At 34.6% G+C, this 12,058-nt stretch overlaps 1 protein-coding gene across 2 annotated transcripts in view; it reads left to right on the forward strand.

Annotated features, from left to right (window-relative positions):
* The first annotated feature begins 604 nt into the window (after positions 1 to 604).
* Positions 605 to 12,058, forward strand: part of LOC112004190 (ferredoxin-dependent glutamate synthase 1, chloroplastic/mitochondrial) — a 36,150-nt gene continuing 24,696 nt past the window's right edge. The window contains exons 1-6 of one of the 2 annotated variants that reach the window (XM_065783096.1): positions 605 to 1,099; positions 7,910 to 8,222; positions 9,619 to 10,061; positions 10,193 to 10,324; positions 11,021 to 11,119; positions 11,603 to 11,673. In XM_065783096.1, coding sequence (XP_065639168.1) covers positions 830 to 1,099; positions 7,910 to 8,222; positions 9,619 to 10,061; positions 10,193 to 10,324; positions 11,021 to 11,119; positions 11,603 to 11,673 — 1,328 coding nt within the window. In that variant the 5' untranslated portion in view covers positions 605 to 829. Of the gene's footprint in view, positions 1,100 to 1,414; positions 1,906 to 7,909; positions 8,223 to 9,618; positions 10,062 to 10,192; positions 10,325 to 11,020; positions 11,120 to 11,602; positions 11,674 to 12,058 lie in introns of those variants that run through there. The other variant, XM_065783097.1, reaches the window with a different exon arrangement.

Raw genomic sequence — 12,058 nt, forward strand, 5'->3', positions numbered from 1 at the left:
TTTTGAATTTTGGAATATAAGGAAACCAACTTAGGTCCACTGCTATTGTGTGTTGACCTTGTTGGGATGTGGACAAATAATAGGCCAAATGATGATAAAGTGCCGACAAAATTGAAGGAAAAAAAGAAATCCCGTTTTGAGTTTTAACTTAATTTGCAAAGATTGGGTTCAGTATTCAGTTATATTGTATTTGATTGGGTTTAGTATTCAGTTAAATTTATCTACTATAATAGTGATACGTGTATACTTTTAATCACATATTTTGATCTGATAATAAGAAATTATTATTAAGAACAAACGCTATAAGTTAAAACTTTCTTAAAAAAAATCAGGTGTCACCGTTCGAATACTTTCTGTGCATATAGGACCCAAGATTAACTTTTTTTTTTTTTTTTTTTACACTTCTAGATTACCATACGGACAGGTTCTTGATGCAGCAAATCAAATCAAAAAGAAAAACAAAAGGGCAGTGCAGAGCATTAAGGTGGACCGCGACACATGTGGCAAAAGCTGAGGACCTGAATTTGAAATGGAAAGTGTAAACATCAAAGAAAGAAAGAAAGAGAAAATAAAAGAAAAATTATATAGTACAACGAAGAGAAACGAAAAAAGAGTAGTGGTAGTGGGAATAGATAGCAGTAGAAGTAAACGCCAGAGCTTGGTGTTTGTGTTTGTGAGAATGTGAGGCTGGTGGTTCTAAACCTCTCTATCTCTCATTCTCTGCCCTTTTATCTTCACCCTCATCCCCACATTTCTCTTCACACACACACACACACACACACTCACTCTCTCTCTCTCTCTCTCTCTCTCTCTCTCTCTCTCTCTCTCTATGGCTTTACAGTCAGTCTCTCCCATTCCTCACCTTCTCCACTCTTCTTCACCAAAGCCTTCGATTCTCGCTTCTTCCAACAATGGCCGCTACTTCATTGATTTCGTTGGTTTACATTGCAAATCCAAGCGAAGCAGGCGGAAATTCTCTGCGACTTCTCGAACCTTCTCGCACTTTGTTTCTTCGTCGAAGGTCAAAGCGGTTCTTGATCTTGCACGTAACAATAGCGCCTCGGAGGAATCGGATTCTCGCTCTGATTTGAGACCGAAGGTGCGCTTTTCTTTTTTGCTTGGATTATTGTTTTTCCGAGTAATCTTTCATGAAAGTGATTGAATTGGAAGACTTGTTTGGGTTTCATTTCCAGAAAATGCGTTTTTTATTTTTACTTCTTGGAAGCGAAGCCAAACGCGCCCTTAAGAATTTTGTTACTTAACTATTTTTTTAAAAGGGCAGTGCAGAGCATTAAGGTGGACCGCGACACATGTGGCAAAAGCTGAGGACCTGAATTTGAAATGGAAAGTGTAAACATCAAAGAAAGAAAGAAAGAGAAAATAAAAGAAAAATTATATAGTACAACGAAGAGAAAGGAAAAAAGAGTAGTGGTAGTGGGAATAGATAGCAGTAGAAGTAAACGCCAGAGCTTGGTGTTTGTGTTTGTGAGAATGTGAGGCTGGTGGTTCTAAACCTCTCTATCTCTCATTCTCTGCCCTTTTATCTTCACCCTCATCCCCACATTTCTCTTCACACACACACACACACACACACACACACTCTCTCTCTCTCTCTCTCTCTCTCTCTCTTTTTCTATGGCTTTACAGTCAGTCTCTCCCATTCCTCACCTTCTCCACTCTTCTTCACCAAAGCCTTCGATTCTCGCTTCTTCCAACAATGGCCGCTACTTCATTGATTTCGTCGGTTTACATTGCAAATCCAAGCGAAGCAGGCGGAAATTCTCTGCGACTTCTCGAACCTTCTCGCACTTTGTTTCTTCGTCGAAGGTCAAAGCGGTTCTTGATCTTGCACGTAACAATAGCGCCTTGGAGGAATCGGATTCTCGCTCTGATTTGAGACCGAAGGTGCGCTTTTCTTTTTTGCTTGGATTATTGTTTTTCCGAGCAATCTTTCATGAAAGTGATTGAATTGGAAGACTTGTTTGGGTTTCATTTCCAGAAAATGCGTTTTTTATTTTTACTTCTTGGAAGCGAAGCCAAACGCGCCCTTAAGAATTTTGTTACTTAACTATTTTTTTCTTTTCTTTTTTGTAATCATTCTTTTGTGTTTTGTTTTGTTCCCCAACTCTCTTGAGATAAACTAAGCTACTGTTTGCTTCTCGTTTTGGATTTTCTCTTCTTGTTTTTAGGAGTTAAATTCGATTGTATTTGACATATACAACTCAGTTCAATTCAACTAAGCCTTAATTATTTCCCAAAAAAAAAAAAAAATCGGAGTTTGCCATATGTACTCATGCAATAACAACAAAATTACTTTTTGTTTATTTTTTGTTTTTGTTTTTAAATATACTAACCAAACAGGACTTCAGGATTTTGGGAGTACTTTTGTTGCTTTGAAAAGCAAGAAGGAATTGCTAATTATAGTCTCTGCAATCTTAGCCATGAAAAGATAGGTTAGGTGGTTATTAAATAGCAATCAAACAGTGCCTTGGGTCTTTAGAATTAGAAGTACTTTCAATGTTTTTTGAGACCCAAAAAATTGACTGAATTTATTTAGGTACCTGTATGACTTAATTATTACAAGGATTGATAGTTAAAGCAATATGCAATAAAAACTCACTTTGCAAGTTCGTGGCGAGTCATGATCTAGGCTTTGAGTAAAGTTTGATGCAAGTTGAACTACTACGATGAAAAAAATGGTGTTTTTCAGTGGAGCACAGATTATAAGCACATTATCTTATAAAGGGTATAAGCATGTTAATTGAATTTGTTAGTTGTGTTGCTCACTGCTGACGAGAACAGAGTTATTTATAACAAGGATTGATGGTCAAAGCAATATGTAGTAAAAATTCTTACTTTGCAAGTTTTTGGTGAGTCGTGATTTTGGCTTTGAGTTAATTTTGATGCAAATTGAACCACTACAATAAAACAATGGTGTTTTTCAATGGGAACACAGATAATAAGCACTTTATCTTTTAAAGGTATAAGTATGTTATTTGAATTTGTTAGTGGTGGTTGCATGCTGCTGAAAAGAACAGGTTATTTATAATTAGATACTAATACTTATCATGTACCCATCTATAACTAGATGCACTGAAATGGTACTGCACTTGTTTTGAATAATACAAAAAACTCTACTTTTGTTCTTACATATCATCATTTACTGTGCTGCTTGATTTTTTTTTTTTGGGGAAGTGGGAACAATGGTTCTATCAAATTTTCAAACAAGTACAAAGCTTCACTTATTTTATCTTGAAGTTTGCATTTTAATTGTTAATGATGTTTGTAAAAGCATACATATTACTTGTGAAAAGAATCTAACATTCAAGATAATGTTTATATTGTTTATCCAATTTGCCAACCTATTTATTTTCTCTTTTTCCTATTGTGGTTGATGTCGTGAATCGCATAGAACAACTCCAACGGGATTTTCTTTGGAGTGGTATGGGAGATGATTCAAAATTTCACTTGGTGAATTGGTCTAAGGTATGTTCTCCTCTTCAGTTTGAGGGATTGGCGATTAGGAGTTGAGATGCTTTAATGAAGCTTTGTTGGGAAAATGATTGTGGAGATTTGGAACTAAGAGAGATACGTTTTGGAGAAGGATGATAGGGGGTTAAATATTGAAGTGAAGGGGGAGGTTGGTATTCTAATTCCATTCTAGGTCCTTATGTAGTGAGTTTATGGAAGACTGTTTGAGGTGGTTCGCCTACTTTCTCTTACTATATTCAGTTTGGGATTGGGGATGGGTCTAGAGTGAAATTTTGGCATGGTGTTTGGTGTGGGGATAGCCCTTTCAGTTTGTGTTTTCCAGAGTTAATCAGAATAAGTAGTAACAAGGAGGTTTATGTGGTTGATCTCATGAAGTTCCCCAAAGGGGTTCTTTATTGGGATATGAAATTCTTGCGAGCTGTTTAGGATTGAGAATTGGAGTCTTTGTCTAATTTTATGGATGTTATACATGGAGTTTCTTTGAGGGGTACTGGTTATGATAAGATGTGTTGGATACCTGCTATGAGAAAGAGTTTTGAGGTTAGCAACTCCTATTGGGTTTTGACTGGTGTCTGTGATCAGTGTTTCCCTTATAGGAGCATTTGGAAGCCAAAGGTCCCTTCTAGAGTTGTGTTCTTTTTTTGGAATGTAGCTTTGGGGTTTGATTGGTGTTATATCTTTTATTACCTTGTTTGGTATTCACTGGGTAATGCTAAAGATTGCAGTTGCATGTTGGCAAGGGAAGTTTGGACTTCATCGTAATGGTGTTATTTGGAAGGTTGTTTCTCATTGCTTGATGTGGTGCATTTGGCGGGAGGGAAATAATTGGAGCTTAGAGGACTCTAAAAGGACAGTGGCAGACCTGAAAATTTTCTTCTTTAAAACATTATTGGAATGAATGTTAGTCATAGAAAGTCATTCTATTTTTTTGGCTTATGCTTTGATGGATGCTTGTAATTTGTGTTCTTGATTGTATTGGTCCTTAGCTGTATACATCATGTATACTTGGGTGACTCTTTTTCACGATTTGAATAAAATTTCTATTTCTTATTAAAAAAATGTTTATATTTTTAATGATGAATGCGGATGAAGTGTGTTTATAATTAACAAAAGTTTGATAAATTATTACGAGGAATCAAATATTTCACATGTGGAGGGTTAGAGTTCAAGAATCTGCCTCTCCAAAAAACAAATTGGGAGTTGGGTTGCCTACCAATCACCTCTCTTAGACCCGGTAGAAGTTTGGGAGTTTTGTGCACTAGATATGATCTTTAATCAAATATTTTAGATGACTAATAGCCTTAATACAATTTTTGGAGCACTACCTGGTAATAAGTTTAAATTCCCCTATCACTTGTAAGCAAAAAAAAGAAGGGGGAAAAATAGTCACTAGTAATTCCTTTGATAGATTTTGTTGATAATGAGTCATGTTTAGTGTCAAACCAATGGTGTTTGTATTTTTGCATCCTTGCTAATAATCTTTAGCTCAAATGGCACCTTATCTTCTCATTGGAATGGGATGGAAGGTGAGGTTGTCCAAAACCAATTAGTGTATGTGTAACTAACAATAAAAAAAGAAAAAAAAATGTTTGCATCTCTGCATCCTGGTCCATGTGATGTAAGAGGCTTGCTTTGTATGCATGTGCATGGCCATAACTGTACCTTGGTTCCTGTAAACCCTGGATTATGAATCTTTGATGGTAGTGAACATGACTCAAATTATATCTTTGTCAAGTGCAATAGCATTGTGCTTGATTCTTGAGAGCAGCCACTCTAAGATTGCGTTTGACATTGGCTTAAAAGGTTAGTTTATTTTACTATTTAACTTATTTTTGCTACTATTTATGAGTCCCACTTTACTTTTTGGTATTATTCATGGGTCCCACTGTACTATTTCAGCTAATTTTTGTCTTTATCTATAGTATTTTCAGTAAAAAAGTTTTCAGTATCAGCTAAATAAGCTGTTTCCAAATAGACACTAAATAGTGAGCTTTTAGACCAACACTAGTAGATTTTCACTGGAGATTGTTTTCTCTTTTGCATTTCTGATTTTGTTCATATGTTTTTGGAAGGAGCAAGGCTGGCTCTTTTTTTTTTTTTTTTTTTTTTTTTTTTTTTTTTTTTTCGTAATCCTAATTTCTGATTTTGTTCATATGTTTTTGGAAGGAGCAAGGCTGGCTCTTTTTTTTTTTTTTTTTTTTTTGAGTTTTTGTTCTCTTTGTAATCCTATTCTCAATATTGAATCTAACGATTAGCCAGTCTAGGATTCATAGTTGTAATATGACACCTGCAATGATATCTTCCAACATGTTATGTCTTATGTATGTGTTTTTCTTCATGTAAGTGTGCTACCCCTTGATTTTTTAAAGATACTTTCAGTTATTTCAAGAGAAGGATTGCTGCCTGCATACAGAGTGTGGATCTATTGTTTAAAACCTTAGCCTGATTGGATGTTATTTATTATTAATAGATTGAAAGTTGTATGGGACAATTCAACTCCAGTCAGCTTCAAATTTGTACTTGGCTATTGAGAAGTATAATATTATATTTAGAATGAGATCTTCCAAAAAGTCTGCCAGATTAGACCTGTTGATGCCCCTAGTTCAGATTTCCAAACCATGTTACCAAGTTTACTATTTTATTTTATCTTGGGCCAAGTTATTAATTTCACACCAAAAGCCTGATTTTTTTAGCTGGTCATAAGTAGACATCTGTATTGTTAAACTTTGGGTAGAGGTCATGAGTTTTACATGCATCCTTCTTTAGATTGTATAACTAAATAAGATGATTTTAAGCCATTGAGTTTCTCATGTTTTTCCCCCCCGTCTAAGTCATCTTATTCATTTTCTCTTTTCAGTTTTCCTTTTATAATGCTGTAGTAATGGTACCAATGCTTTGAAAGCTATTCCGTACTGGCCAGAATGCTGATATATTTCGTACTGTTTCATAAACCAGTACATCTAACCCCTATAATTTTTCTTGCCTTAAATATTGACCTTTACCGGACTGTTCTGGAAGTTCCAGCAAATCTTGGGAGGAAAACGTGTGTTATGGTCCTGAGTGACCTTTTTTGGTTGTTCAGTGCTCATTTTGTTGCTGGTTATGACAATGTCAAATGCTAGCGTTTCTGGAAGAGAAAATTCAGAGGGGAGAGGCATTCTTGAAACTGGCCAAATTGGAGAGAGAGGGAGAGATAGAGGAGATGAGAAAATGATAAAGGACTGGAAGAGCATTAGGAAGAGAGAAGAAAAGAGACACAATGTAAATTATAGGGTTGGTATTTCAGAAACTTTGGATTTATTTAGAGATAACACTTAAGAGAGAAACGAAGATAGGGCAAGAGAGATAAGAAAGAGAAAAAAGTGGTTTGCTTGGGCACAGTCAGAAAATAAATAAGGAAAAGAAGAAGAGTTAAGAGAGAGAGGTAGAGTGAAGAAAGAGAATTAAAAAGGATTGGGAATGTTAGAGAGAAAAGCAATGAGAGATAAAGAGAAATTTAAAAAATAACATGGATGAAGATAACTTTGTTGGCTTTTTTGTGTGGGCTTTGTTTTTGGATTGTCATGGATTTGTGAGTTTGGGTTGGGCAAGCTTATGAGTTTAATGGGATTTTTAGAGTTATATATATATATATATGTATGTATGTGTGTGTGTATGTGTTGGGTTCAAGTTACACCTGGTGTAATTCTAAGTAATGTTACACTAATCAATATTTTTTAACTGTATGTGAATTTTGATAAATCGACTGTTAGATTACATTATTTTTGTATATTTTCCATGCTTGCAAAATTTCAAAATGATCAACTATATAATTTAAGTTTTTGTAGTTTAAAATAATGCATAAAACATGAGTTTATGGATCGAATGGTAAATAACATCTAATTGGTATGAAAATTGGCATGCATGTTTAGAACATATAGAACATGTAATCTAACGGTGGAATTTTCAAAATATAAATTTATTAACTAGTTATTGGGTGGTGTAATATTACTTAGAGTTACACTAGGTGTAACTTGAACTCAATATATTTGAAACGGTACACTAGAATTGTTTGGTACCTAAATGTTCAGTTCCAAACCAATAGGCAAAACCGGAAAAGTCATTGGAACAAAATTATTAACTTGGTATAATGAGACAAGTATTCTAGAATTGCATTTTTATTTCTTAAAGTGTTTGAAGACCTCATAATCAATGAAGACGCAATATTCTTGATATGCTAGAGGATTCATTACCTATATATTAAAAAAAAAAAAAACTAGAGGATCTATATAGAATGTTGTTTTTATATCTGTCAATTGTTTGGATCCAACTTCTTGTTGGCATTGGACTGTGCTTGATATGATATTAATTTGTTGTTCCTGTAAAATAACTGCTCCATGTGGTCCTGTCTATATGATCCAGTTTTCATGCTCAGCAGGTTGCAAGCTTGGATGATATATTATCAGAGAGAGGAGCTTGTGGGGTTGGATTCATTGCCAATTTGGAAAATAAAGAATCGCATGGGATAATTAAGGATGCTCTTACAGCTCTTGGCTGTATGGAACATCGTGGGGGATGTGGAGCAGATAATGACTCTGGTGATGGTTCAGGTGTGATGACTTCAATTCCTTGGGATCTATTTAACAGCTGGGCAAATAAGCAAGGGATTGCTCCCTTTGATAAATTGCATACTGCTGTTGGAATGATTTTCCTTCCCAAAGATGATGACCTATTGAAAGAAGCCAAAAGAGGTGATTTTTAATTAGTTTTAATCATTCTTATTACTTAATTCTTTTTGTTTTCTCAAGTATCTCATCATGAATGATTGTTTGATGGCTCTTCTTCCTTTTGTATATGTTAAGCATTGATTTTTACTTATTTGTTATAAATACAAAGTAGTCCAGTTGACTATTAGTTTTATTGATGAGAATTATGTATTTCTTAGTCAATAATTCTTGATTCTTTTGGCATGCCATGAAAACTTAGGAATGTGGACAGAGGTTCTTTTTTACTTGAAATTAGAAGAGTGAGAGTTCTGAAGATTATATTCTGAAACTCATGAGTGACCATTTTTAGTTTATGGCATGGTAATAGGATCTAATAGCCTCTTCAGGTTTTTAAAAGTTTTTGATGCTTTATTTGACTCAGATATTATTACATCATCATTTTCAAGTTGATTTCTAAGTTAGAAATCTTTAAGATGGTAATGTTGAGGAAAATATTTACAGATAACTAAAATCAAGAACTCAGAACTTTTCAGGATTATTTGGGGTTCAAATTATGTCTTAATTGTAAGTTATTATGTCAGGCATCAGGGTTGGCTTATTCCTTTAATCTGCATAGCCCTTCTGAATATTTAAGTTCAGAAGACACAAGCAGTGTCTTTAGTTTCCATAAGCCATTTTTCTAGTAGAACTAATGTATATCATAGGCAGTGGCTCAAAATTATATATTTGAAGCAGTTCTAGATCTCCTTTGCAAGCCTTATGTATTGATTTGTTTTTTTACGTTTTGTTGGTTAACTATTGGCTTCTTATTTCTTCTCATATATGCACAAACCTATATTTTTCTGATTGGTAAGTTGCACACAAACCTGGTTGGTCTGAGTCTTGCACCCCACGATCTTACCCTCCAGCATGCCACCTTTTTAATAGCAATCCACCTATATAAGTAAAAGAGAAAAATTATACCAAAGCTGGGGATGATAATATGATCTGAAAGAATGGTATCTCTAATGTGCTACTTGGTGCAAATAATAGATAAGCTTGCACATGCTGTGGTGAGTTTTGGTTGTGATAATACACCTAGATTGGTATTCAGTGAGTTTGGCTGTCTCCGTGTGATAGTTGCTTTCAATTTCATGAATCCTACCAAGACATGGCAGGCTACTTAAAAAGGATTAAAAAAAAAGAGAAGAAAAAAGAAAGGGTTGCAGTCCTTTTAGATTCTTGTGTTCCTTTTGTTTCTTTTTGTCGGATGCTAAATATTTCTTGATGCCCACTGATATAGAATTAAATATTATTGAATGTTTCTTTCAGTATCATTAATTCCTCAATTTCCATGAAATTTTCGCTACTCAGTCTGGAAAATGTTCAATTTTGTATGTGTAATCTGTTAAATGATGATTAATTTTAATTGCTTCTGTAGTTATTGTGAATACTTTTCGACAAGAGGGTCTTGAGGTGCTTGGATGGAGGCCTGTTCCTGTGAATGCTTCTATAGTTGGTTACTATGCCAGAGAAACCATGCCCAACATACAGCAGGTATTTGTTAAAGCTGTCAAAGAAGAGACTGTCGAAGACATTGAAAGAGAACTGTACATCTGCCGAAAATTGATTGAAAGAGCAGCAAGCTCAGAAACTTGGGGAAGCGAGCTTTATTTCTGTTCTTTATCCAATCAGACAATAGTTTACAAGGGAATGCTTCGCTCTGAAGCTCTTGGGTTATTTTATTCTGACCTTAAAAGTGATCTTTATAAATCCCCTTTTGCCATTTATCATCGAAGGTACAGCACAAATACTAGTCCCAGATGGCCTCTTGCACAACCAATGAGATTTCTTGGACATAATGGAGAAATCAATACCATTCAGGTTAAAATTTCCTTAGCTCTGGCTGTTATCTGTTCTACTATGCTGTAAAATGCAGATATAAGTTAGACTGAATTCAGCTAAAATAAAAAGAGACTTTAAGTTTCTTTATTTTGACAGTGATTTTTGTGCAGGGTAACTTAAACTGGATGCAATCTCGAGAAAGCTCATTGAAGTCATCTGTATGGCGTGGGCGTGAAAATGAAATTCGTCCATTTGGTAACCCAAAGGCATCGGACTCTGCAAATCTTGATAGCGCAGCAGAAGTATGATCTATCACTTATGTCATTGTTTTATTAATACATGTCATTGGAGCCCTTGTTGGCAGTGACTATTTAGAATTAAATTATTGAACAGAAATAAATGTCAAAAATTGAATGTTCTTTCAGAAGATATATACTCTTAGTGGAATTTATCTCTAAAATCTTTTAAGTTTGTAAGTTATAATGACAAACTGCCATCTTTGCAACTAAGCATACATATTAAACATTTGATCTATTCATAATGTTCATTAGTTAGAAATTATAGTATATGTATTTTAACAAAATGCTTTCAATATAATATTGATTTCAAATTTGAAAGATCCATTTGATTTTATGCTGATATGCGACCACCTGATTGGTGCCTGCAAGAGGATGTTTTTAATGACTATTCATGTTGAGTTATTTTTTAACTTTCATGGTTGGTTTGAATCCTTGATATGACCATGTTTTTCAAGATTGTCTGGTATCTCCATAAACTGCTGGAAATTTTCTCTTGTATCTGTTGTACTTTTTCTTTGAAACATTTGCTTTTATGGCTTAAGGGCAACCTATTTATCTATTAGCATTTGTTATTTATAAAACTCACCTGATTTGATTATATGATTTGGTGTTTTGACATTCTTGTATTTCTATGTTAAGTTTCACTAGTTTCTTAATCTTGGCCTGATACTAGTTCATTTTTTTTTATGCTTTGTTCAGTTATTAATAAGGAGTGGCCGTACTGCTGAGGAAGCTCTAATGATTCTTGTCCCAGAGGCATACAAGAATCATCCAACTCTTATGATCAAATATCCTGAGGTATATTTATGTTGACACTTCCAGTAAGGTGTCAACATAATTTGAAAAAAACTAGGAAAAAAAAAATCTCTTTGTAGTGGATTATCTATTTTTCATCAACTTTTTTACTTTATTGCATTGTCATGACTACCACCAGTCATTACGGTGTTTGTTAAGTTTGTTCAGTTTATTTCCCCAAACTAAATTAACTGACCAAATACCAAAATTGCATCTTCTATCAACATGATGGTCCTTTCCAATATCCTTTATTTTGGGCCTTATTTTCTCCAACATCCTTGGCCACTATATCTTTCCTCAGTACTCAATCTTCACACCCTTTTTTGTCTTGTCATATTTATTCCAGCAACTTGAATTCATTCATTTGGATCTAGTCTTCAGGATTTTTGGACAAATGTCTTATGTAATTGTCTTCATTACAGTGAACTTTATGTAATTTGAATGTATATCCTTGTTGACAACTATCACTTTGTCTTTTCTACTTAGGTGGCTGACTTTTATGACTACTACAAGGGTCAGATGGAGGCTTGGGATGGGCCTGCTTTACTTTTATTCAGGTGACGCTTCCAAGGCATTTTAAAAGAATCAGCAGTTCTCTTGCCACTGACATTGATTAGCAAAACCTTGATTTATAAAATAGGAATCTTGAAATGGGCCTTAGTCTGTGCAAAGGGCCTTGGATGGGTACTGACCCTTGTGTTATTTTCCATCACAACTACCTAGTGCATTAGAAGGACTATTGTACTTTTCTTTAATGGAAAGAAAAAGTCTTGGCACTGACTTCTAGACTAACTAATGGTTGAAGTGTCGCCAAATCTACTTTGATTGGCCAAGATGAGAGAGTTAGGGCATTGAACATTGGCTAATGTGATGCAGGTTGGGGATGCACCAATACAATCAAGATTTGAATTGTTTCTTCAGTGTGAAGGACTTTTGTTTTGA

The sequence above is a fragment of the Quercus suber genome, unplaced genomic scaffold (assembly GCF_002906115.3).
Source record: "Quercus suber isolate HL8 unplaced genomic scaffold, Cork oak 2.0 scaffold_328, whole genome shotgun sequence".
NCBI classification, from domain to species: domain Eukaryota; kingdom Viridiplantae; phylum Streptophyta; class Magnoliopsida; order Fagales; family Fagaceae; genus Quercus; species Quercus suber.